At 43.2% G+C, this 23,914-nt stretch overlaps 1 protein-coding gene across 6 annotated transcripts in view; it reads left to right on the plus strand.

Moving 5' to 3' along the window:
- LNX1 (ligand of numb-protein X 1) overlaps nucleotides 1–23,914 on the plus strand; it is an 83,235-nt gene that overhangs the window by 48,699 nt on the left and 10,622 nt on the right. For 4 of the 6 annotated variants that reach the window (XM_037383003.1, XM_037383021.1, XM_037383046.1 and 1 more), the window contains 5 exons: nucleotides 1,028–1,183; nucleotides 6,722–6,877; nucleotides 10,103–10,305; nucleotides 13,055–13,426; nucleotides 18,401–18,538. In XM_037383003.1, the coding sequence (XP_037238900.1) occupies nucleotides 1,028–1,183; nucleotides 6,722–6,877; nucleotides 10,103–10,305; nucleotides 13,055–13,426; nucleotides 18,401–18,538 (1,025 nt within the window). The remainder of the gene's footprint in view (nucleotides 1–1,027; nucleotides 1,184–6,721; nucleotides 6,878–10,102; nucleotides 10,306–13,054; nucleotides 13,427–18,400; nucleotides 18,539–23,914) is intronic. The other 2 variants (XM_037383013.1, XM_037383028.1) reach the window with 1 other exon arrangement.

The following is a 23,914-nucleotide window of genomic DNA, read 5'->3' on the forward strand; positions in this document are numbered from 1 at the left end:
CCTTCACCCTGTGACACTGCACCCGGCTCTGATGAATGTCATATTTGAAAAACATGGCCTGGCCAAAGGCAGACTCGGAAGCATTAACGGTGAGTTCAGAGCTTGTATTTGAGTACTCTGAAGCCAAAATGAATAGCCCACCTTGTGTTACACCAGCTGCATGTTGGGAGAACGGATGAAGGGCTGAAGAAAGACTAGAAATGAGCAGTGCTGTCCTCTCGCGTACATTGGGCTAGAGAGGTGAGGAAAGGGAGGGGGCAAGAAGACAACACCAGGATGAAATTAAATCCTGCTGGTTTTATTGAGTTTAGAGGCCACAGTCTGGTTTGAGAGAATGTTGTATTATTAGATTACAGAATTTGGCTAGCATGAAGAGCTCAAAGAGACAGAACAGCAACAGCCACAAAGATATCTTCTAGCAGGACGGAAAGAGAGTGACAAGTGGTTGGTTTTTTTTTATTGCCCAGGTTAGAAGATATGACTTAGTTAGTCCCTCCCACCTCATAATCTTTGAATTTTTGACATGACATTGTTGTGTAGTGTTGGCGGCTTTGGAAGCTTTGCAGGGTTTTGAGGCAGTAGTGTGTGTGTGTGTAGTGGGGTGTTCAAGAAAAGTTTTTAACAACAACTTCCAGCCTTTTTTTTTTTTTTCCCCAAACTTACATAGCTTGGGAAGGGCAGTGCTTCTTCCTTTTATGTGGATTTTTCACAGGACTGCTGCTGATTCTGCCTTGACTGAGGATTATTCTCCCCCAGGCTACCACACTCACAGGAGATTTCTGTGTGTGACTGGAAAAACAGACAGGGAAGGTGGCAATTCCAGGGTGTGGGACAGAGGCAGGATAATTGTACACAGATTCAGGTGGGTGCAACCTTGGAGCATCAGCTGGAGTCAGGTGCAAAGGTGAAGTGCAGGCAGCCTTGCTGTTGGTGTTATGCCCTGTTGTATGCTGACAGCTGCAGATATGGTGTGGTTCTAGCCCAGAACTGCTGAACTGTATTGATATTTTTTTTCCTGCTGTTGCAGCTCGACACTTTGAACGTTCCACTATAAGAAGCAGATCTTTTAAAAAAATAAACAAGGCATTCAGTGTTCTTCGAAGGACAAAAAGTGGAAGCGCTGTTTCCAACCAGGCTGTCCGGGAAAGGGAGACTGTTGGAAACTCTGCTGCTGGAGAGGAAGGTAATGCTTTGCTCTCTTTGTGTTACCACTTAAAATGGGGTAGATGTCCATGACTGACATGCTTTTCATGTAGTGGGCTGTGCATGATTAAAAAAAAAACCAAAAAAACAACAAAACAACAAAACCCAGAAAACTCAATCTTTCTTTATTTTTTTCTTTAAGAAGTCATTAGTGACTGTCAGACAAGAACATTGCTGGGGTGTATGGGACCTCACGTAAGGCTGTTCTGGTAACAGCCTGTATGCTACAGCCAGCCCTGTATCTAGCACACGGGATGTGGGATCTGGGCATCTGGGATCGATTACTGGCGCTGTCATTGATTTGCTCTATCATTTTGTTCAAGTCCTCATCAGCATGCGTCTGTCCTAAAGCAAACGGATCACAATGATCATATATTATATGAGACTAATGAGGTTTGGCTAATATTTATGAAGCACTGGAAATTCCCAGTGGGAGGATGGTACAAAAGTGCAAAGCACTGTGGTTATTCCACCATTTCTGTGGGATCCTTGGTGACAGACTTGTATTACCTCAGCTGGGCAGGTGATGAGGTAGGAATGCTCTGCTCTTAAACAGCAGGGAGAGGCAATTTTGTCTGACGTACGTCAGGGATGAGGGGTCTGGCAGGCAGTAACAATATTTGGCATTCTCAAAGCAATCAGCAAATGTTACTAATTGTCTTGGACCATAATTATGAAGTGAACATTAGCACTCATGAATCAAGAGGAAGTGATGATAGAGTTGGAATTACTGTCTTAATCAAGGTCTTCACTGAGCTTATTATTCCTTTGCTTGATGCCTCAGCACCTCATGTCTCTTCCCAGATCAAATGTCCGGGATAAGGGCTTTAAGATGACAAAATATCCAACTTCTTTGCTCTGAATTTCAAGTCGTCATTGAAACCCACACAAAATAAGGACAAAAGGCTGCCAAATGTTGTGTTTAGACATCATTGTTCTTGAAGTGGTGAATCAGAGAACAGTGTTCAGTATTTCTTCTGCTTTATTTACTCATTCCTTCAGGAGAGTTTCACTATATTACTGTGTTCTTGGTACTTACTCTCTTAGTCCACACACTTGCTGATGTAGCCAAAAAAACCCTTGATAATTCAAAATTGTGAACCTTTCCATGAAAATGATGTGAACCTGCCCTTGGCCTGGAAACATCATTAATAACTTTATTGTCCCAAATATTTTATTATTTTTCCCCAAGTAAAATTTTGCAAATAAGTTGTCTACAGCTCTCTGAGCAGATATGTTTCCCATTCCCTAGCAACTGTGCAATCCATTGTAAGCAAAAGCTTGCCCTTCTTCAGCTGGAGTGAAATTCTGAATGTTTCAAGTTCATACTTTTCAAAAGGCATGTCTTCAGGATGGAGCATAGATGTTTTTATGACTGCTTTCTACCTAGCCTTGTAGTTTATATTAGAAATTGTTCCACTGAAAGCTTGGTTTCATGTCCAGAGTGTGTGGATGATGTGGATGCCAACAATACCTACCCAGTAACCCAGTGCAGTCCAGATGTTAACAGAAGAAGGTGTGAACATGGTGCTGACCTTTACATTTTCCAGCAGAATTAAAAGTGCTTTTGTCTCCTTTTTAAGGGACATATGATGGGGCCCTGAAGTGGCAATCACTCCAGGGCCCCATTGGCAGTTTTAAGATTGTCATTCTCTCCTTGACTCTGCTTGTGGTTTCATTCCTCTGCACCAAGCATGCCTGTAAAGTTCCAAATATATTCTACTGCACTGGAAAAACCAGGTAGGCGTGTAATTACTTAATGAGCAGTTAGTCTTACATATGAGATCACAGAAGCTGGGTACCTAAATTACCGTGTTAATTACATTTGCAAAGAATGCATTTTGATTACACAGTTCTCGAATTTGGTCTTTAAAAAAATGCAATACAAATGCAACTTTAGTAAAGACCTCTACTCAGTCCTTTGCAATAGGTGCTTTCTGTAATGGCATCTCAAAGGCTCTCTCTGTTTCTTCTTGTTGTTGGAGGAAATGAATATACTTTATTCTGTGGCAGTTATCATCATCCTGCCAGCTGGAGGCTTGTTTTCTTCTTCAGTTCTGTATGTTTTCTTCTCTTAGATATTTTTTAAATCCTCAGCTGTTCTGAGCAGTCTGCAGCTGGACTCCTGGTTTTATTTGCTGGTCAGTCTTTAGGGATAGCTGCAGTACGCTCTGCCCTGTGCTCACTAAAGGTCCAGCCCAAACCCACTGGAAAAAGGCAGCCCCATGTGCCTGCCTCCCCATTGCCACTCTGCTCTCCTGGGAATGGACATGCTCCTGTGGGTGGTGGTTCCTGGCCTCGGAGGTCTCCACACCTGGTGTGACGACTGCAGCTGCCTTGCCCCAAGTTTCATAGGTTCACGTCTGAGAGCACACCTCTGCCATGCCTCATTGCTCCAAGAAACGGGGCAGCATTTCACCACCTCTGTGGTGGCTCCTTTCCTCATCAGGCTTAGTGCATGAGCAGGGTGAAGCTAAGACCATGCCAGCCTCACAGCGGGCACAGAGTGAAATAACCCCTTCTTGCTGATAACCTCTTGCTGATAAAGGAGCTGTCAGATCACCTGGCAAAGCTCAACATATTATAGTCCATCTGTCCCCAGTTATCAGAATTCCCTCATTTTAGTTCAGATGTCTCTGTTTAACCTGTGTCTTGCCTGTATTTTGGTCAAAGGAGCTCTCAGAACGAAAACCATAGTGCATACCTATGTATTAGCCCTTAGAATCAGCAGCACTGATGTCGAATTAAGTATTTGCCCACTGCAGAGAGTGTAGGTGCCTTTAATCTGAAGCTGATACATTTGTTGGGCCAATGGTCAGTTGCAATACAGCTGTGAGGATGCAAGACAAAATAATCATTCCTCACGCAGGAGAAAAAATATTTAAATAACCATGATTCTGCTTCATTTTGAATGCAGTGCTAGTTTTGGAAAACTCCTTTGCTACCCAGGGACACTGAAAAATATGATGTATAACAGCAAATGTCTTTCTGTGATAATTACATCAGAGAAATAGTTACAGTCTAATGCTATCTTACACCTGGATCTGGTAGCAGTCCTGCACTCTGAAGATTACTTCATGATTTGCATTTGCAACCTGTAGTTTGATTTGTTTAAACAATGTTATAGGCACTCATTTTGGATTTAAATGATTCAGGCTTCCTTTGTTGCTCTGTTTAAATGTTTGGGTGACATTTTCAGCAGAGAATTGTTCAATGTCCAAACTGAAGAAAAAGTTAAAAGTTAATGAAAAGTGCAAACACAGATGAGAAGGTGTTTTGGGGAAGGAAACATTAAGAATTTCTGCTTTTTACTAATTTGGTTATATGTAAATAACCCGTGCAGAGAACTATTTCTCTGTAGTGCAGCACACAGGCTTGTGATACCTACCTGTGAGTAATCGCATTAATAGCACTTATAGCTACAAATAACTTTCAAGGTTTGAAGTTAGGAAAATTTAAGAGATGGTTTCATTCTGAGATGTGAGGGAAGGTGACAGGGACGTCCTTCGGGCACTGATGCTTTTAAGATGTAATACCTTCTGACTGGATCTACTAGTGTAAATGACCTTGACAATCTACTTAAATGATAAAATATCTCCAAGCAAAGACTGCTCCAGCTTTGCTACGCTTATTTGTGTCACTGTGCTCTTAGTTTGGCATCACACTCTTTAACTTCACCTCTAAAAAGGACTATGGATATACATACTCTTTACTCAAACTGACCTACAAATACAAGTTGTAAACCAGCTAATGCTTTAGGAGGAAAGAATTTGGGAATGCAATTGCAAAAACCTCTCTACAGTTTTCCAGCAAAAGGGAGCTGTGCTCTTTGTTTTCAAAAACACTCATCAGTTCCATTTTGCAGTCAAGCTATTGTAAAATTAATTGAATTTATGATTGCTTGAGGATGTCAAATGTTGTTCAAAGTCAAACTTATTCTTCTTAGTCTCATGGTGGGTGCAGTTCTACCATCTGTTATTGCTTTGCAGCAGTCAAAAGCAAGGCAGCCCTGGCAGGCACTGGCAGGATCACAGAACAGACTCTCCTGTTTTATGGGTGTATCTCACTCCTGCTGCTCAGTCTGAGCCCTGCTGTTTTTTTCATATATATATATTTATTTATTTATGTTTATGTTTATATTTATGTTTATGTTTATATTTATATTTATATTTATATTTACAATAGATAGATTGATATTATGAATACTTCATTATATATACATTATAACACATTATAAATGTTTGGGAAAGGTACATAAAGAAAAGAAGGTAAGTGAAACACAGATGGCTCTAGGTATCAACCATTTGACAGCATTAAGGTTCTCTATGTGCCAAAAAGAAAGTGGCTCATCCAGCCCTGGACAAGACAGCACAGCCCAACCTCTGTCTTGGGAAGGTGGCACCCCACAGGAAGCCCCACGCTGTCCGTTTTCCCCAGATTTGATTCAGTTGCCATTCTTATTTCCCCAAATAGCTGTTGGAAATCTCACAGAACTGGTTCAAAGCACTCTGCTCTAGGATGGTAAGCCAGGCAACTTCCAGAAGAAATTGGCTCTATAGCATTTCCTCCACTGCAGACTGATAAACTTTGCCTGTTGTAGATGAGGTAGCCACAACTCTTGAGACACAATCAACTCTACAACAGTTTCATTTTAGCTCTTTTGGGACTCCTTTGGTGAGAGGAATGTCCAGAAGCAAGAAGAGACATTAGAGCTGCCATTGCCTTGTACCTGCCCCCTGCATTGGACCAGCATCCCTGGAGAATTGATGGAAGGCATTAAATCAAAATGATGGCAAACCGCTGGCAGAATGAAATGCTAAATGAAAGCGAAGGGGAAGGAGGAGTTGCAGAATGAAGTCCCACACTAGCACAAGTACATGTGAAATTCGCAGACACAAGAATTTTCCAAGAATAGATTACACAAACTTCATTTAAATCCTGATGACCAGGTGCCGGGAAGCATGAGTGTGTGTCCCTGCAGGTAGTCTTATTTGTGGGGGTGGGCTGGCACCTCTCATCAATCAGACCTTCTGATCTAAATAAGGACTTGCGACCTGAGACACAAATTTTGTTTACAGTGACTTTGATTAATCTGGACTCAAGAGTCATAGCAAACACTATACAGTGCTTTGTCGCGCTGGATACTGGGAATGAAGGCAGAAGTTATCCTGATGGCACACTGTCAGAAGGAGCGTGGTGCACACAGGAGTCAGCCAAAACCTGAGCACTGAAGGAGCACTACCATTAAGTATTATAAACTGCAGGGATAAAATCTTATGCATACTTAAAATTTTGTATTACAGTCTCATGGCCACTCCACTAATGAGTGCTCAGTGTCCTACATCGTACCAGACAAGTAGAGTTTACTGTGTAAAGCTGGTCTCTCCTATGTTATTTGTTACTGTAACGAGATGTGTGAAAATATCAATAAAATGCACACTAATATAAGGAAAATATTGCTTGAGGAAAAAGCACACACAATTTTCTGAATGCAGTTGACATTTTATTATATTGACAGATTCAAAATGCTCCATACAACCCCCGGTGACAAAAACACAACACTCTGTGGGAAAACCTGCAAGAATCACCAAAAACAAGACAGAAAGTTTACTTCTTTCTAGATTCAGCAGCTCTTCGATATTTAAGGACTGGAAATATAAATTGGTAAAGAAAGGTATGCAATACTCCTGGGTTTTCCTGCTCTGGAAAACCTGGTCAAAGAGGATGGAGGGTTCTAATTAAGAGTGTAAGGGCTGGAAAATGGGGTCTGTGCAAACTGATGCTCCAGCCTCACAACAGGCTGTGTACATGTGAATGGTGCAAGCCCTCAGCCCAGCTGGAGTCCCTGAAATTGGGCTGCTGAGGCCCCATTCATTATACGCAACCAGGTGCTGAAGCAGGGTCCACCTCTTCTGGGTATGGTGTATACGTTAGAAAAAATCAAGTTGAAGACATTGCTTTCCAGACACAGCATCACCTTGAAATAGGCATGGTAGGATTTGATCAAACCCCACACAATGTATGCAGACGTTTGGAGAAAAAGTGATCATGAATTTTCTTATTCAAAAAAATATGTAGTTGTGACTTTTATACATTTAGTTTGTCAAACTTACTGTTAGTTTGTCAAAATAGGCATTGGCCTTTCACTTATGACAGTCTAGGCTGTTGGTAATACAAACGTCCATGCGTATGTCTAGGATGAAAATAAGAGGCAAGTCTTTGATGGAGAGAGCAGGAATTAAGGGATCATGGGGTTATTGTGGTTGCTTGGCCCATCTGAGGAGAAAATGGTGCAACTTATTAATTATGTTCTATAAAGAACACAAATCAAATGAAGACAGGAGGTGAAGAAGTACATCCTGCTAACTGTGGAAAAAGAAACCTTAGAAACTTGCAGACTGGCAAGAAAAATGTCTCTGGAAGATTTGTTTTGTTGTAGACTGCACACTTCAAGAAGGAAATTAGGTATGAAAAAATCTTCTAAAAGTATCTGCATGAAGTGATATTGAAAGTCAGCCAAGTGCCACTACAAGACTTAATAAACCAGTTAAGGCAATGATCAAGATTTAAAGAAACTTATATAAGCTTATGCCTTATATAAAGCTATATGTAAGTCTTATATAAGTGTTGAGACTTGTTCACTGCCACTTTGCTCTGATTTTGCTGTGGGATAATTACAGACTGAGATAACGCAAGTGTCAATAGCTTGTTCAGTCCACAGTTCTCCGTGGTCAAGAAATGTAACAGGGTAATTCCTTTAGAAAAGCTTTTGGAATGAGGTGTGGAAGAAAGAGTGTTTGAGTCAAAAAGCACAGTCTGTTAGGACATGAGGTGAATCATCATGCAATGGGATATAGAAGTAGTTCTATAGGACTGCTTTGGTAGTCTTCAGAATATACAGAGATATTTATTTATGCTCTTTCTGTGCAGAGAAGATCTGGGGATCCAAGTTATCATTTACATTTTTACATATAAATATCCTTATAGCCACACTGAGAGTGCAAAACGTGCACTGATGCATGGATCACACCTTTGGAGATTTTTGAGGAGTACTTGTATTGCCCAACTTCAAGCACACCACTGAGACGCCAGAGTCAATTGCCTCTTTCTTCTTACATAGCAGCAGAGAGTTTAGCACCTCCAGGGGTGATTTGGGGTGAAGCGGGTATTGCTCTCTTTGGGTGCCCATGTCCTGTAGGGGAAGCCAGAGCTAGCAGATCACCAGATCATGCATTTGACTTGGAGGCCTGGATTTCGATGAGTGAATCCACCCCTCAGGCTAGAGAGAAGAGAAGAACTTACAAATTGGGCAAACAGTGTTCAGAAAATAGAAGAATATGGGGAAAAATAAACCACCTCCCATTACTGAGACAGCAAAGTTGTGTGCAAAACTGAAGTAAACCTGTATTAGCACAGAAACTTCTGCTACAAGAGTATAAAGTAAATGAAAACTTGGATATTAGCTTGGTGAAGGCTGTATAGTTATCTGGATACTTTTATTGCTTGTCAACTCTGTGTAAAACCACAAAGTCGAAGTCTGTGCTGCCGGTAGGTGCTTTTACAGACGTGGAGGAAGACAGCTTCCCGCCCTGAAGAACATATGATCAAAGAAGTGGTAAGGGATGCAACATGGCGCTTCTTAATATGTTTTTCCTGTTCTTACTTTCCCCTTGCTCTCTCCCAAAAGGTTTTGGTGCCTTGCTGGTTTGTTGCCTGCTAATTCTGTAGTAGAAATATTTATTCTATCTCAGATACTGCTCTGTTAATTTTCATTTAATACTTTACCGCTATTCAGTAACAGTCACTGTACTTTCATTTCTAAAATAGGTTATTCAAAAAATATTAGCACTTAATTTTTCAGCTTACAGGTTTTTCGTATAAGCGCTGGATTGGACCCACACACAAAAAAATTAAAAAGCTTTCTCTCACCTATGGGGGATTCAAAATAACTGAAGGCTGATACACCTGTGGTAGAAAACTCACCGGTGCTTTTACGTCAGCTTTGCTCGCAGTTCAATGTGGATTAACATTTTGAATTGACCTAAAAGGAAAGAAAGTATTAGTGACATGCTGTGAAAGCAAACGTGCCAGTTGAAAATTAGGGTTTGGAGGAGGATGCTCTTACCCAGTGCATCATAAATACAAAAGATCCCTTGTCCACTCTTGGTCCCTCTTCCCCACACCCAGATTGCCAGGCCAGCAGAGATCTTTCCCTCCAGGCACCTCGAGCACACTTAATACAGACACCTCACAGTAAGAGCCAGTCATTCCTACTTCCTAGAGTTCAAGCAGCGATGAAAGGAGAGGGGCTCTGGTAGGGAAACTACTGTGTGCTTTGGGTTGCCCGAGAAATCTCACCTTTCTGTTAGCTGAAGGTAAGAAAACTGCTTCCATGGATTTCACAAGCTAAACACCCAGTGCTCAGCTCAGTACCAAAAATGAAGGAAAACAGGGCAGCCTGGGATGCTCCCAGTGAGACAGGCTGTGCAGCCCACCGCAGCAGGGATTGGATGTATGCTGAGGTGTACGTGCCTGTCTGCTCTAGGGCCAGCAAGGAACCATAGCCTGGGTCAGAGGGGTCTCTGGTGACTAAAGATGTATTTTGTTCCCTTAAAATATTAGCACATGTAACTGTATTTTAAGTACATTTAAACTGTCTGGATTACATGAAAGGTTTAGGGCTGCGTTTTGTGAGGGAAAAAAGGAAGTTTGAATATATTAATTAAAAAAAGATCCCTTCAAGTCCATTCATCAAGGATTTCCTCCCCACTTGGTACAAATCACATCCATGCATGAAACCTATTTGGGATGACTGGCAGGAACTTGAAGTTGTGCAATGCATGTTTCAACAAAACAAAGCTGTGATGTCAAATAAATACCTTACAACGTGCATTTCCAGGTTTTCCCAGATTGTATCACCTGATTCCAGATGGGGAAATTACCTGCATTAAGATCAACCGTACTGATCCCCATGAAAACCTGGCCATTAGGATTGTGGGAGGCAGTGAGACTCCTTTGGTTCATATTATTATCCAGCACATTTATCGAGATGGAGTAATTGCCAGAGATGGAAGGCTGCTGCCTGGAGACATGATACTAAAGGTACGGTACTGTGGGGTACAAGGTAAAAGCATCCTAGCAAAGATTAAGACATAAGTTCATCGTGAGATGAGATCTGCAACATTGCTTGTTTGTGTGGGCAGAATAATGTGTGTAGAAAGACATTCGTTTTCCCTGCATGCTGTGATGATTTCATTCATTTCAACAGCTCTTGAGGCTCACAGTTTTGTTTATCTTTCCTGTTCACTGCCAGGCTTCTCTAATTTCTACCCAGACATGGTAGATCTGAAATACAATGTAGCGCAGTAGACTGTTGGCATTTCTGATCCAGCGGTGCGAAAGTTGTTTTCTGAAAGCAGAGGCCGGGCTTTTTGCCCAGTTCGTTTCTACTGAACTGTGGGCTTAAATCTCAGTTACTGAGGTTTCCATTGCCTTACGTCCCACTTACCCCAGGATAGGTGATGGGGCCCTGATCTGTTACGTTATTTCAGCTTCTAGCTCCTCTGTATGACGTGTTCAGCACCACAGAGCGTGAGACACTGCCCCCTCTATTTTGGGAGTGTTGTTCCACCAGCAGCCACAGGTGGAATCTCTAAGAGCAAACTTGAGCCGCATTTGGGCAGTAGCTGTTGGCTGCTACTTCTGCTCCGGTTTCTATAGAAATGTATAACAGATGAACAATAATTAGGCCAGATGGTTAAAGATCTTGTACCTTGTGAGCAGTGGCTTCAGCAATGGCTTTTGAATGGGAATGGCACTCTTAGCTTTCCCAGCGGCCTGGAGCTCTGCAAGGATGCTAAATTATATTAATAATGCCTGAGTCCATAGAAGAAAAGAGTGATGACAGAAAATACTAGTTCCTTTCCTTGCTTTGATGTTTTGGTGGTGTGTAGCTGGAGTGCACAGGTGTATTCACACTGCAAGCCAAATGCACGCAGCTCACCCAGGTATACCCAAGCAGCTTAAATGAGCTAGTTCAAATATTGGTGACAGCATGGCCAGAGATGGCAAAGAGCTCAGCACGATTTTTCCAAATTACAGGTAAACATTTGAGCAGGCTGCTTTTTTCACTGCAGGCCATGCTGCCCTAGGCAGACTGATGCTGGTACCCAGGCTAACCAGCGTGGCATTAGCTGGGATAGGGCTACAAGAGCTGGAGTGGAGTAGACTGCAAGGTCTGGTCGTCTTCAAGGTGGGACTCTGGATGCTTATCTTGCTGCCCGCTCTGGCATGCCTGGCTGGTACGGTTAGTAGGGAGAAATACTTCTCCCAGCCCTACTGACTTCTTCTACTACATATTCCATGTAAGTAATTACTAAGGATACCATCTTCGAATTTCAGAGCACCACCTGTAAGCCACCATGCTTTCCTAGCTTTTTCTGACCCTGGTGATAGCTGAGGACACTTGAGGCATGCCAGGGTTGTGACGTGCCTTCTGCTTCATGTCTGACAGACCATGGTCAAAAGGTTTTCTCAGGATCATGATGTGGGCATACTTCGCTCTGGCACCATTTAAACATGCCTCTGGAGTGTGGCTCCAGGCGGCAGCTGGAGGACTGTCACCCCATCGTGCATTTTGGCGAGGCTTTTTGTCCTGGTGCCAACAGAAAGCAGCAGGGTTAATGGCACTGCTGAGCCAAAACTGTTCCTTCAGGGCACATCCAAACTGCAGTGGGAAGCTGTGACTGCAGCACGGACAGGCCCAGCTCAGCTCTCCCTGGCCGTGGCTGACTGCCCAGGGGTTTACTGAGGATTCCCAGCAATTTCAGCCCCATGCTGGTGCAGCTCATGCCATCCACGGTACCCAAGCTGGCAGCTTAAAGTTAGTCGAGCTGTGTCTCCGGGGGTGCAGGCCCCCCGTCAGACCACAGTGGGACAACCCCGTCAAGCCCACATGGGCAGTCAGCAAAAACAGTCAAACGCTTTTGTCCATGCTGGGGAACATTTCTGTTGCAGTTTGGAGATGTTTCCTAATATTTAAATGGTTCAACCTGTGCAATGTAAAACTACATGGAAATAACTTGTCTGATTCGGGTTTTCCAGCCAGCGATGAATTACAACCTTGCAACTGGTTTTCATTTAGCAGTGATAAAGTGTAATGCCTAGTCACTCTTACACACACGGACATGACAGGATTGACTGGAAGCTCTTTTTTTCGCTCTCTTTCTTTTGCCCAGCCAAATTAAAGAAGTGGCAGTTAGGCAGTTTTACTACCATCTTAAACCTTACCTGGAAAACACTGAGAAATGTAAAAAGCTTGATTCTCTGGTATGGTATATCAGCATAATTGCTAGTAAATATCCAGGGCATTTAAACTTCTACTGGAGGCTCTTTTCTTCATTTTAATTAGAGGTTCATTAGTGGGGAACATTTTTTTACTGTACCCAGAGCAGCTGGGAGATAATGAAGAAGAGAAACAGCAGGGAAGTGGTGGGAGTGAAAGCAAAGGCTGGCAAGGCAGTTTGAAATCAGAAGCTTGTGGAATAAAACTAAGATATATGAAAGTATATTGGAGCTTGGGAAAGCAATAATAAAGCTGAAAAATAACATGTATGTCTGGAGACTATCAGGGAGAAAGGGGGAAAAAAAAAGGCAGAAAGTGTCTGTACAGCACGTCCTTTCCTTGGGGGGAAGATTGTTTTGTACCACAAACTTGGCCTCCTGTGTGACACAGTTTGAAATAGCGCACGTCACTTCTTATGAAGACATCTGTGTAAACAGATCTGCCCTCTCCAGTGCCAGTTCAGATTCGATGGTCTTTCTGTTGCTGATTTCTGCTTCTCTCTTGCAGGTAAATGGCATGGACATCAAAAACGTGCCTCACAACTACGCCCTGTCAATCCTGAAGCAACCCTGCCACGTGCTCCGACTGACAGTGCTCCGAGAGCAGAGGTACCGATGCCGAAACAGCGGACTTTCCCTTGATGCTCACTGCAATAGGGATGACAGTTTCCATGTTGTGCTAAACAAAAGCAGTCCGGACGAGCAGCTGGGAATAAAGCTGGTCCGCAAGGCCGATGAACCGGGGGTATTTATTTTCAACTTGCTGGAAGGAGGTGTGGCTGCCCGTGATGGACAGCTTCAGGAGAATGACCGGGTATTGGCCATCAATGGGCACGACCATCGATATGGCAGTCCAGAGAGTGCAGCCCAGCTGATACAGGTTCGTCACCACCACTTTAACGCCAGTGTTTACACCTTGCAAAAACCAAGTAGTGTATTTTCACCAGCCGTTGCAAAACAGAGGCCAAAATTAATGTGTGTGTATTTGTGGGAGTGAAGGAGATGTGTCGAGCTCAGACTGGATTTTATACCTCTAAAAGCTCCCTGGTTTCACTGTGGGTACAAGGATGAATGTGGGTATGGACTCTTGCAATGATGCCTGCTACCATCAGGCTTTGTAAGGTACAGATCAATGTAAACATCCATACACTCTGTGCATCACCAAAGAGTGATGCTATCTGCCAAAACTCCGCCCAGCCTGCAACCTGGGAGCACTCGGTCCAGCTGGGTCCTGACTCCTCCAGTGCAGAAGGAGCCACAGTGCTTCCTGGTGCAGCCCTGGAGCAAGCCAGAGCAGCCTAAGGCAATGGACAGCATGTTTCAGGATAAACATCATCTTCCCAGCCTCGATGGTTTCCCATGGGTGTGTTTTACTGTGTGAAGGTACTGCATACCTTGTAGATATTTCTTACCTAAATCTAGCATATGGAAACACAGATGCTTTGGAAAAAATGGATCTGTAGCTACAGTTTTTATAAATTTCTATTTAGACTCGCATGGAGAACTAAAGCAGTGCCTCTGCAACAGCTAAACAGTCTTACCACAAAACTGTTAGAAAAGAACCCTGTGCCTTTCTCAGCAACAAGATCAGCCAGCTTCTGCCTAATTGCCCCTCCAGAACCATTTCCATTTGTTTCCTTTCTTTACAGCCTATGTTTTTAGAAAACTTCAACATAAAAAACAAAGCCAAGAATCTTTTGTTGCTTTATCTCATATTTATAGCAGTTATTATGCTTGTGCAATTTTACATTTCATTTGGAGGCATGCAGAGTGTTCACTTATTGAAGAATTTCATGTGCATCAATAGCAAGATGTCAAATGAGGCTGGCTACTTCCCCTTTCCGACAGGTATAATCAGGGTCACATGAGTCACACTGAAAGAAGCATTAAAATCCCTGTATTTTGTGGAAAGGATTCCTTCTTTAGCATAAATTCACAGCTGGCTGTAGCCAATTTTTATTGGGAAGTTTATAGCATAGGTAAAGAAAATGGCATCCCCTTGCACAATGCCAGTTGTTGAAATTCTGGTCCAGCATCTTTCTGGATTATTTTATGTAGCTCACTAACTGGGAGCAGAAGGCAACAGGATCGGGGGGAGATTTAAATTCTCCAAGGGGAACAACTCTGGAATGAAAACCTTTCTAAAAAATTGGTATTCTTGGAACAGTTTTTTATGGCTACAAAACAAGGCAGCAGTGCTTCATAAGCAAAAAACACATGCAGCCTAGAGATGAAATGGAAAAAATGACTAATGAGACCATTCACACACAAGTGTTTAAAAATGCAACTAAAGCTCTTATTGGCTTCCAAAGAGTGGATGTTATTTATAATAATACTTGAAATGCACACCAGTCCCTGGGAATTTAAACAACATGCCCATCAAAGGGGAGACTCAGGTTTCCAAACAGCCAGGATTACATCGCATTGATGTGAGCTCTATGAATCACATTTGTCTAATGCAAAATTCCAGGAACCTGTGTCTTTTTTGTCATGTTTTTTCATCAATTATCATTTGCCTTTCCTGTTTCCATGTCACGCCAGAGAAAAACCATTATACTGAAGCCACAAGTGTTTTGCATTTGCTTCTTACACGAAGGGATGTTTTACTGTGTCCTCTGATTTCTCAACAGTATCCTGCCTGTTGAGACCTCAGCATGTGTCACTCACAGTACATTGAGCTCTTCAAATTAATGGTGGTGGAAGCTTCAAATACACCACTGGTTTCTTGAAAAACAGAACTAACATTCACTAAAAAGTGGTGTGTCTTGTTAGGGCAAACACAGCTGGGAGAACATCAGATTCCTGTGGAATCTGATCAGTTTTGACTTCTAAATAATGAATAATTGAGATGAATCTGATTCTTCAGCCTTTAGCAATCATACATTAGCATATGTGAAGCAGTTGTTAATCAGTAGATTAGGTGTCTGGCTGTTTATAAGCTCAGTCACAAGAACTGAAACGAAGGAAACACATAAGTGCTAATTAGGAACGTGCACACATCGTAACACTTGGAGTTTGCTGCTTCCCATTTGTCGCGTCATCTTTAGTCATGGCCTTGTGTCAGATGTGGCACTTTTAATCTAAATAACGTGACATTCCACATCTGTTTTCCATGGGAGCGACAAGAAAAGGAACAAGGTAACAGATCAGTGGGCGCTTGTGTGAGCACATCAAGCCAAGCTGCACGGGTTGAGCCAGACATTACTGCCCCCAGATGTTCTCCCTCCTCTCTCCCTTTTTCCCCTGCCACAGTTCGGAGCAGCTGCAAGGGGCACACGACCCCCTTTCCATCATGACAACCGCTGCCAGCAGAAAGCAGGTCGTGATGCAGAGCGTATCCACTTTCCATCATCCCTGCAAGTGATGGGGCAGCTTCTGCCAAGAGCAGCACTGTTGACTTTTTTTAAGATGCAGTTCCCTACTGGGTGCTCAGAAGTTTGCCACCATGTCTCTGCCTCTCTTTGCTTTGGCTGTAACACAATTTTTAATTCTAGTGGATTGTTTCGGCTATTATTGCATTTGGTCTTAAAGCTAACTTAATTTCTTTAATTCTTGATTCAGCATAAAATACAGAGAAGTAATTGTAGGAAAAACAAGTGGTAAGAGGGAGGGAGGGAGGATCAGAATGAAGCAGTAATTAATATTCTGATCAGTAGAAATGTTAATGGGTTTTTATATGGAAGTACGTAAATACAAAACCTGGTCTTGTTGTTTGGATAACTTTTTAAAAGATGCTGGACTTCTGAGAAATTACTCAACTTGACTGACCTGGAGACAAATGTGACATTGCAAGAGAGACTCTTGTTGAACTTTTGCTAGCCGTTCCACAAGAATTAATCACATTTACAACCCTCCTCTAAATAACCAACTTTGAGACTAACCATGTGGCAGCAGATGAGCTTTAAACAGGAGTTGCATAAGTTGAAGTCGTTTGTTTTAGAGAAAACTGGATTTCCATGGGGCTGTATGCCCTTAGGAGGTTTAGTCTTGTACTGTTCGGTACCACCCCAATTGTATCGCAAATTAGGGACCAGCGTGGTTTCCTTTCTCCCAAGATACAGCATTCTGATTTTGGGTACCAGCTGTGTCCAGAGTCCAGGAATTAATATTCCATAAAAACAGACCTGGTAAAAATACCTAGAAAGTTATTCTGAAATATGTGTGTACGTACCAAATGATATATTATGAAGCTGTGGAGGTGTGAGTTGCTGGTGAAAAAACATCCCCGAAGATTCTGGGAAAGTAATAAAGAAGTGCACATTTTTTACCGAGATATCACCTTCCCTGGAAATACCACAGCCTGAACATGCGCTTTCAGGCTTGAAGGTGGCAGTTTAGGAGAGGTAGGTTGCCTTTTTTTTTTTAAACTACAATGACATTTTTCAGAAGCATTTTTTAACTCTCAGCTACTACTATTGAATCCAGCTCCAGAAAAGACAAACCAAACTATAAAAACAAAAATCCCAGGGGCCTCCTCTGGCTTCTGTTAATTGTCTGTGGGAGATTTGATTTCAATAGCGCAACTGGATCTGGGTTTGGTTTCCAGCTGCTTTTTCTAAGCCAGCTTTCCTTGTAGTTTCTCCCCAGCAAGCAGGGCATGTCAGTGAGCCAGCGAGCGGGTCTGGAGGTCTGATGCCCCTGGGGCTGCAATACGAACAAGCATCACTACTGCAGCCCCAGGGGCATCAGACCTCCAGACGTGCTTGTGGGGGGCTCCACATTAGATACTGAGTAGTCACTCAATAATAACCTAGAGCAAGCAGGCAGGAGTCCCTCTGGAGACTAGCCCCTTCTGCCTGCCACAAACACCAGGGTCTTTAGCCTGGAAAGAAAGAGATTAGAGGATTAATTTTTTTTATCTTCTGAGTATGCTTCTATAGCGTTGAGGCTGTTCAGTTCAGTATGTTGGTTTGCCCTTACAGCAGACATCTATGATTTACCCAGTTAAACCCCACTCTCTCTCTGCTCTATCTTTGCATCACTGCTGTCTTGAACAGATTCATACAAGCCTCGCTGAGGGAAGAATGAAGCCATTTGCTTCTAGGGAAGCAAATGATTCAATAAGACAGAAAAAATCCACCTGTACACAGAATTAATAACACTAATATAAGGCACACACAGAGAGCATCTTTAAAATAATGAGCAGACATAACCCAGGAGAAGCTTTGCAGCATCTCTCAGGCACATAAGTATTACTACTGCATTGTGCAAAAAGGCCCAGCAGCATTTTGAGCTTATTTGGGGTTAATTGGTTTTGCAGCTCCTGTTCCTAGGGTGAGAGCTTGGATTAGTTTCTCATCCTAAACTCCATTACTCTTTGTGCTTGCTTGTGCCCTCCCACTTTCTCTGTACCCTGATGCAATGGGATTTTACTTCTCAAAATGGTTTCACACCCCTTCCTTTAAGCTGCCTTACATTTGTCATGCTTATTGCATGCAGGTGGCCTCAGTTACATTGTTTATTCCCCACTTTCACCAGCCAAGCCTTGATCACATCCCTCGTTACAGGGTTAATTGCATCTTTTTCAGTTCCTGTCTGCAGGCAGGTGTGTGTGTGAGAGCTGATCAGCACTCACCCTGGTGGATCACTCCTTCCAGCCAAATTTGGGGCAGGTAGGAAAGGTTTTTCAGAGTTAACACCAAATTTTTGAAAGAAGTATTAAGTAGCTGGCAGTAAATTTTTATGGACTTCATTGATCTGAACTGATGCTACTGCTTTATGTCATTGCAACCTTGTTAGTGTGAAATCCAAACCAATGCTTAACTGGGACCTGCATTTTGTGAATCGTCTGGGGCTGAAGTGCAGGGGTTTGTCGTGCCAGGGCAGTGGGTTCATGCTGTCCCTCCTTCCACAGGCCAGTGAGAAGCAGGTTCACTTCATCGTGTCACGGCAGACCAGGCAGCAGACCCCTGACATCTTGCAGGAGACGGGCTGGAGTTACAGCGGCAGCAACTCCCAGCCTGGTCCCTCCGAGAGAAACAACCCCGGCAAGGTGAGGGGACTTTTTCTGGAGTCTGTGGGACAGGGGGCTGGGAGGGTAGCTAGCGTTTTAGTGTCTTGGGGTGTTATCTCTGGTTTCTGTCACCAGAAGAAGCATGTCTTGTTTTGCAACAGAAATGGAAAAGCTGTGTTCCTCATTATTTATACAGTGCTTCTGCCTTGACTCCATATGGGGTGGGGAGGGAAGGAGAAGGCCCAGGGCAGTGGTGGGGCAGTGGGCTGATGTGTGCACAGCATCCTGGCCATGGGCACGGACCTGGCTGACGGCGCAAGCCAGCACAGGGACATGCGCTACAATAAAAAAAAAAAAAAAAAAAAAAAAGGCTTATGTGAGGTTTCTCCACCTGGACTAAAGCCTTCAGGAAAAGCCCTTTCCTGAGATGGCCTGAGAGGTTCCCATAAGCTGCTTGAAAATTAAGGTAATTATTACTCTGTTGCTTGTTTCTTAAGATACTCGTGCTCTGACCTGGCTGGCAGTTCTGTGGGAGCAGGGGATGGGGTCTCCATGGCTGCTGCGAGCACGCTGTCCTTCTGTGAGGTTTTGGACCCAAAACACGTTGGTTCTGCTCTGGCAGCATCTGGCATTCGCATGGGATGGGGGCTGCAAGGACCATGCAGCACAGAGCGACCATCTCACCCAGACATGGCTCTGGTTGCCAAACTGTCCCTCCAGCTGCTCCTCTGTACCCAGTTACATTGTGTGTTTAGTGCATTTAGACTTGCAGTATGACCTCTGCTTAAGTCAGAGAGACACTCACGGTCAAATATATGAGGTTTTAAAGAAGAAACCAATGCAGCAAGAGCTCTGAAAATACCTCTTTGGTGTATACTCTGTGATAGTCTTTGCACTATAGACAGAACGAGGTATGTTCTTGCAGGAGCTGAACTTACTTCACCAAGTTTAAAGTCACGTGCTTGGACAATTTACATTAATCGGTCTGTGTCACCACTTATGCAAACCCTTGTGGGCTGGTCACCAGACCACCCATGCCAGGGGCGCATCAGGGAGGTGGACAGGCAGGGCTGGTTTAAATCCATCCTGCCTGATGGGCAACCAGATGTGTCCTTAAAGGGACCTTCAGACTGAAACAGCTGTCAGATCGGGTGCACAGCTGGCAGCCAGGAGACAAGCCTAGCTCTGCATTTTATAAATGCTTTCAGTTACCCATTTTTTTCCAGGTGTTACTTTTTTAAAAAAACTACATTATTCAGTGTTTTTATGTGTAAAAATATACTAGTGTCTATGTATCTATTTTTAGTTTTCCTTTTCCATGATGTCACAACCACAGCCCTTGTTAGATGAGACTGGATCAGCAGGAATTAAACCAGAAAGCAGAGTCAATGCTCAGTAGTAACTTCCCAGTAGCAAATAGTGCCCAACTAATCATGCATCTGCAAGGCATTACTGTCTAATGAAGTAATGATTTCCTCAGGGAGATATGTGTAGGACAGCAACTAACTTGTATTGCTACTGTATGATTTTACGTGAAGCTCCGGGCACCTGCTAGCTCTACCGTGTTGATCTGATTAACTGAGACCACATGGGATTATTTGGGAACATGACTTGTCTTCCACAAACTCCTCTAGATCATAATTTTTTCTTCCTGTACTGAGAGGGGTGAGATGGCAATTCATGGTAAATCCAACATTATTTTGGGTAGCTGTGAGACTGAAGGGCTGCTGTTGACCTAGCAACAGTCCTTTAAAGACAAGTGAACAATCTTTTCTTGTATAGGTTGTGGCTTTCAGGGGGCTTTCCAGTTTGCTACAAGAGGTGGGTGCTACGTAAGTGCGTGAGTGGGTGTGCTGCTACAGGCTTCTGTCCAGTGCCACCATTTGGGCACTTCCCAGGGAAGATCACGGCCCAAAAAAGAAAATTCTGAGCTCTTCTTAGCTCCCTTCAGCTTTGTGAGTGTGCAGTGGATGGCTTATATGGGAGAAAATGCTCTGGCAATAGGTCAGGAGATCAGTCAGCCGGTGGACACAACGAGCTGCATGCTCTGTGGGCTTCTGGTCTGATATAATCATTACTGGAGTGTTACTTGCCCTTTTTTAGGGTATGACTGTGTCGGTTTGAATTTCTCATGCCTTTTTGCTGAAGGTTTAACGGAACATCATTTGCAATTCAAGATCTTTAAACTCTAGGTTTTGGCAAACTTAAAATGTTACTTGCTTTTAAACAGACATTAGTGCAGGAGTAATGCTTGCAAGCCTAGGGCCTGTACAGCGTCCTAACGCAGAGCACGCTCCTGCTCAAAACCACGGCATTGCTTGCTGGCTGGGCTTCCCTTGTCAAAGGAGTTTCTACATGTGTGTGGCTTGATGAGTCTCCTGCCACCAGCGGGACTGCTTTATGTGTGATTGATATAGAGATTGCTGACTGACTTGAATTCTGGTTAATTTTAAGGTGGTTTTTGTCCCCCGAGCTTATTGTAAGAGGTGATATCAGCAGGTCAGGAATGTTCTCATCGAAGGAAGCAGCTCTCGCTGTAGAGCACATATGTAAATGTGGGCTGAGATCTGCTCTGAAGGCTGTAGTCAGCACCAAGAATAAACTCCAGCTTCCAGCAGCCGTCTTGCTCACGCAGCAGCTCAGGAACCACGTTTGGCCAAGCCGCTGCCCTCGTGACAGCCTGCCCGCATCTGGGAAGTGTGAGGAGGCGGCTCTGTAGGGCCAGCGGCAACCAGCCATGCAGCCAGCGAGGCACTGGGGCAGGAGGAGGACAGTCTGCAGTGACCGTGTCCTTCTCCAGCGGCAGTGACACTGGGTGTATGGTGTGACAGCAGACGGGTCCTGCCCAGGCTCTCACCGGGCGGTTTTCCTGTGTTGAGGCAGGGGAACACAGCCCAAGCTGTTCTGGCTGCTGGTTGGGAAAAGAGAAGATGTCAGAAACCTTTCTCGTGCAGCTGAGGTTGTTAAGCTGGGCTGTAATGCATAAACGGGCCAGATTCTATTTCTTTGAAGTCAGTGGGAGCTTTGCCATTAATTAAATAGCACTTGTTTTTAATTGGAACTGTTTTCTTACTCCTTTCTAACAAATTGTCTAGTACTTAAAACAAATCTGTTGCCCTGTTGCTTGCGCAATGTTTTCAGACCATACGGGCAGGTTAGCCTTCAGGTGAAGTACATTTTCCAAACCCACAAGCTATGTCTTTTGCCTGCAAGACACGTGTCATGGCTTTGATGTTGTGACAATCTGCTGTAAATATTTATTTTCCAGTAAATATAAAGAAAAGAAAAAAAAAACTTGAAAAAGGAGGAGATGAACTGTTATGTTTTTCTTCTCTTGACCTCTGAGGTCATTTCAAAATGACAGAAAAGGACAATTGTTTAGAAGAGAATGCATTGAAATGCAGTCACTGATAAACATTGCCTTTTAACTGGTTTACTCATTATCAGTTGTACCTCCAAGAAAGCTCTACGTGTGTTTACTGAGAAAGTCTTTACTTTCCTTTCATCACTGCCTTCGTCTCGGCCAAGTCACCCCAATTCCTTTCTATCTACAACCACGTAAAAAATGACATGTGGAAGAGTAGCTTCAAAGGAAAATGGGTCCTACATGGCTGAGCACACAATTGTCAGTTCTTTTATGATTTTTCACTGAAATGTAACAGGAGAATTTGTTACCAAGCACTGCTTTGAAATCTGCTTCTCTCTGTGCAGATTCCACAAAAATAGAGCATTAGCCAGTGTATCAGCTAATGTTTTTGGTGTCTCAGACATGATAGATACTGCATAAGTAACAGGATTTCTCTGAACACTCAGAGTTGCAAGGCTAATTCCAATTTCATGTTTTGCTACAAAATTTCAGACTGCATCTTTGTGAAAATTAGTCTTGCCCCTATTCCACATGCTTCAGGAAGTGGCCTTTTCCTAATGGAAAGCCATTCCTTCCCAAGAGGGAACAATGTTTTCGGACAACTGTGGATGAAACGTTGTTTAGTTTGCCCTAAGCTAGAAGTACTGTGTTTAAAACATTTATACCTTGAAAAAAGAAAAAAGTGAAAGATTAAAATTATCTGGAGTAGAACATTTATATTTTTTTAAAGGCAATGTTGTAAAACCTTCAGAAAATTGGGTTCATTTGCGAGCCATAAGCCACTCTGACACAGGGTCTGTGTTCTGTATGGATCAGATCTGATATACTTGTTTGGATATATCACTTTGGTTTTTGTCCTGATGACCAAGAGAAAACCTTTTCCACTGAGCTCTCTGCCGTTTTATTCCTGGAGTTCTGTGGCAGCTACTGTTCTTCTGGTCAAGCATCTAGAGATCCTCTGCTAAGCTGCTAAATGGTTCTGGGTTTTGTTGTCGATGTTGCATCGCAGAAATCATGATGTGGAGCTAGTTCCACCAAATGTACCTTTAAAAAAAGCACAAAACAAAGGTAGAGCCTGCCTTATTGCCATAAAAACTTCTTGCCACCCTATTCCTTTGGCCATTGTTGTCACTGCGGGAGCAGCCGTGGGCTCGCCTGCTCTGCTTTCTGTGCTGCTGGCCCAGGAATCGAGGTGCAATGAATATGTTTCTGGGATCTTGGGTTTCTAAGAAGATATTGATGTGGCTTTAAATAAGTTTTATAGATTATTTTTGCATATTATAACTGTGAGGTCACACTTGTGAATTAGAAGGCTGAGAGTTTTTTTAATATACATTTGAAATGTATTTAGCAGTGTGCTATTATATCTACGTATGAGCCTGGAATGGATAGTGCTGTTCCTTCAAGAAGGGCTGGGATCTTCAAGAGTTGATGTCGGTAGCAGAGCTTATGAGATGCTTAAGGAAATCAAAGCAATTAACATTTAACTCCAGATTTTCTGGAGAAGCATCCTTGTCTCGAACTCTTCTCTAAGAGCTGGACGCATTTGTAAATGTAACATTCAGTTCCCGGGTTTTGTTGGAGCTTGTGTTTGTTGCCTTTCCATCCCAAGGCTGCCTGTGAATTTTTTTCACCCTTGCTTGTACACTTGCTGTTGCATGACCAGCGATGTGTATGTAGCTTTTCCTGTTCAGGGAGAGGAATGGGGGGATGACTATCCCAAAGTGACCTTTTAAGCACAAGCACTAGGAAAAGCACCCTGGAAGCTGCTGGCTCTTCACTCTGTAAATGTTCTTCTCTTTTCCTGAACAGAAACACATACTCTTCAAGTTTATTCCCACCAGTAACTTACACCGAAACACAGCAATCTGGAAGAGCAAATGAAGTGTCTATCTTCTAACCGGTCCCCCAGAGTTTTATTCCTTTAACCCAGGGCCATTTCTCATTAACTATACAGATGACATTCAGACTGCAAACAGCAAGATAAAAACTGTGACCTGATAGCCAAAGATATGGGGACCACTAGTGATATTAATATCAAGAACTTT

The sequence above is a fragment of the Falco rusticolus genome, chromosome 1 (assembly GCF_015220075.1).
Source record: "Falco rusticolus isolate bFalRus1 chromosome 1, bFalRus1.pri, whole genome shotgun sequence".
In the NCBI taxonomy this organism is placed as follows: Eukaryota; Metazoa; Chordata; class Aves; order Falconiformes; family Falconidae; genus Falco; species Falco rusticolus.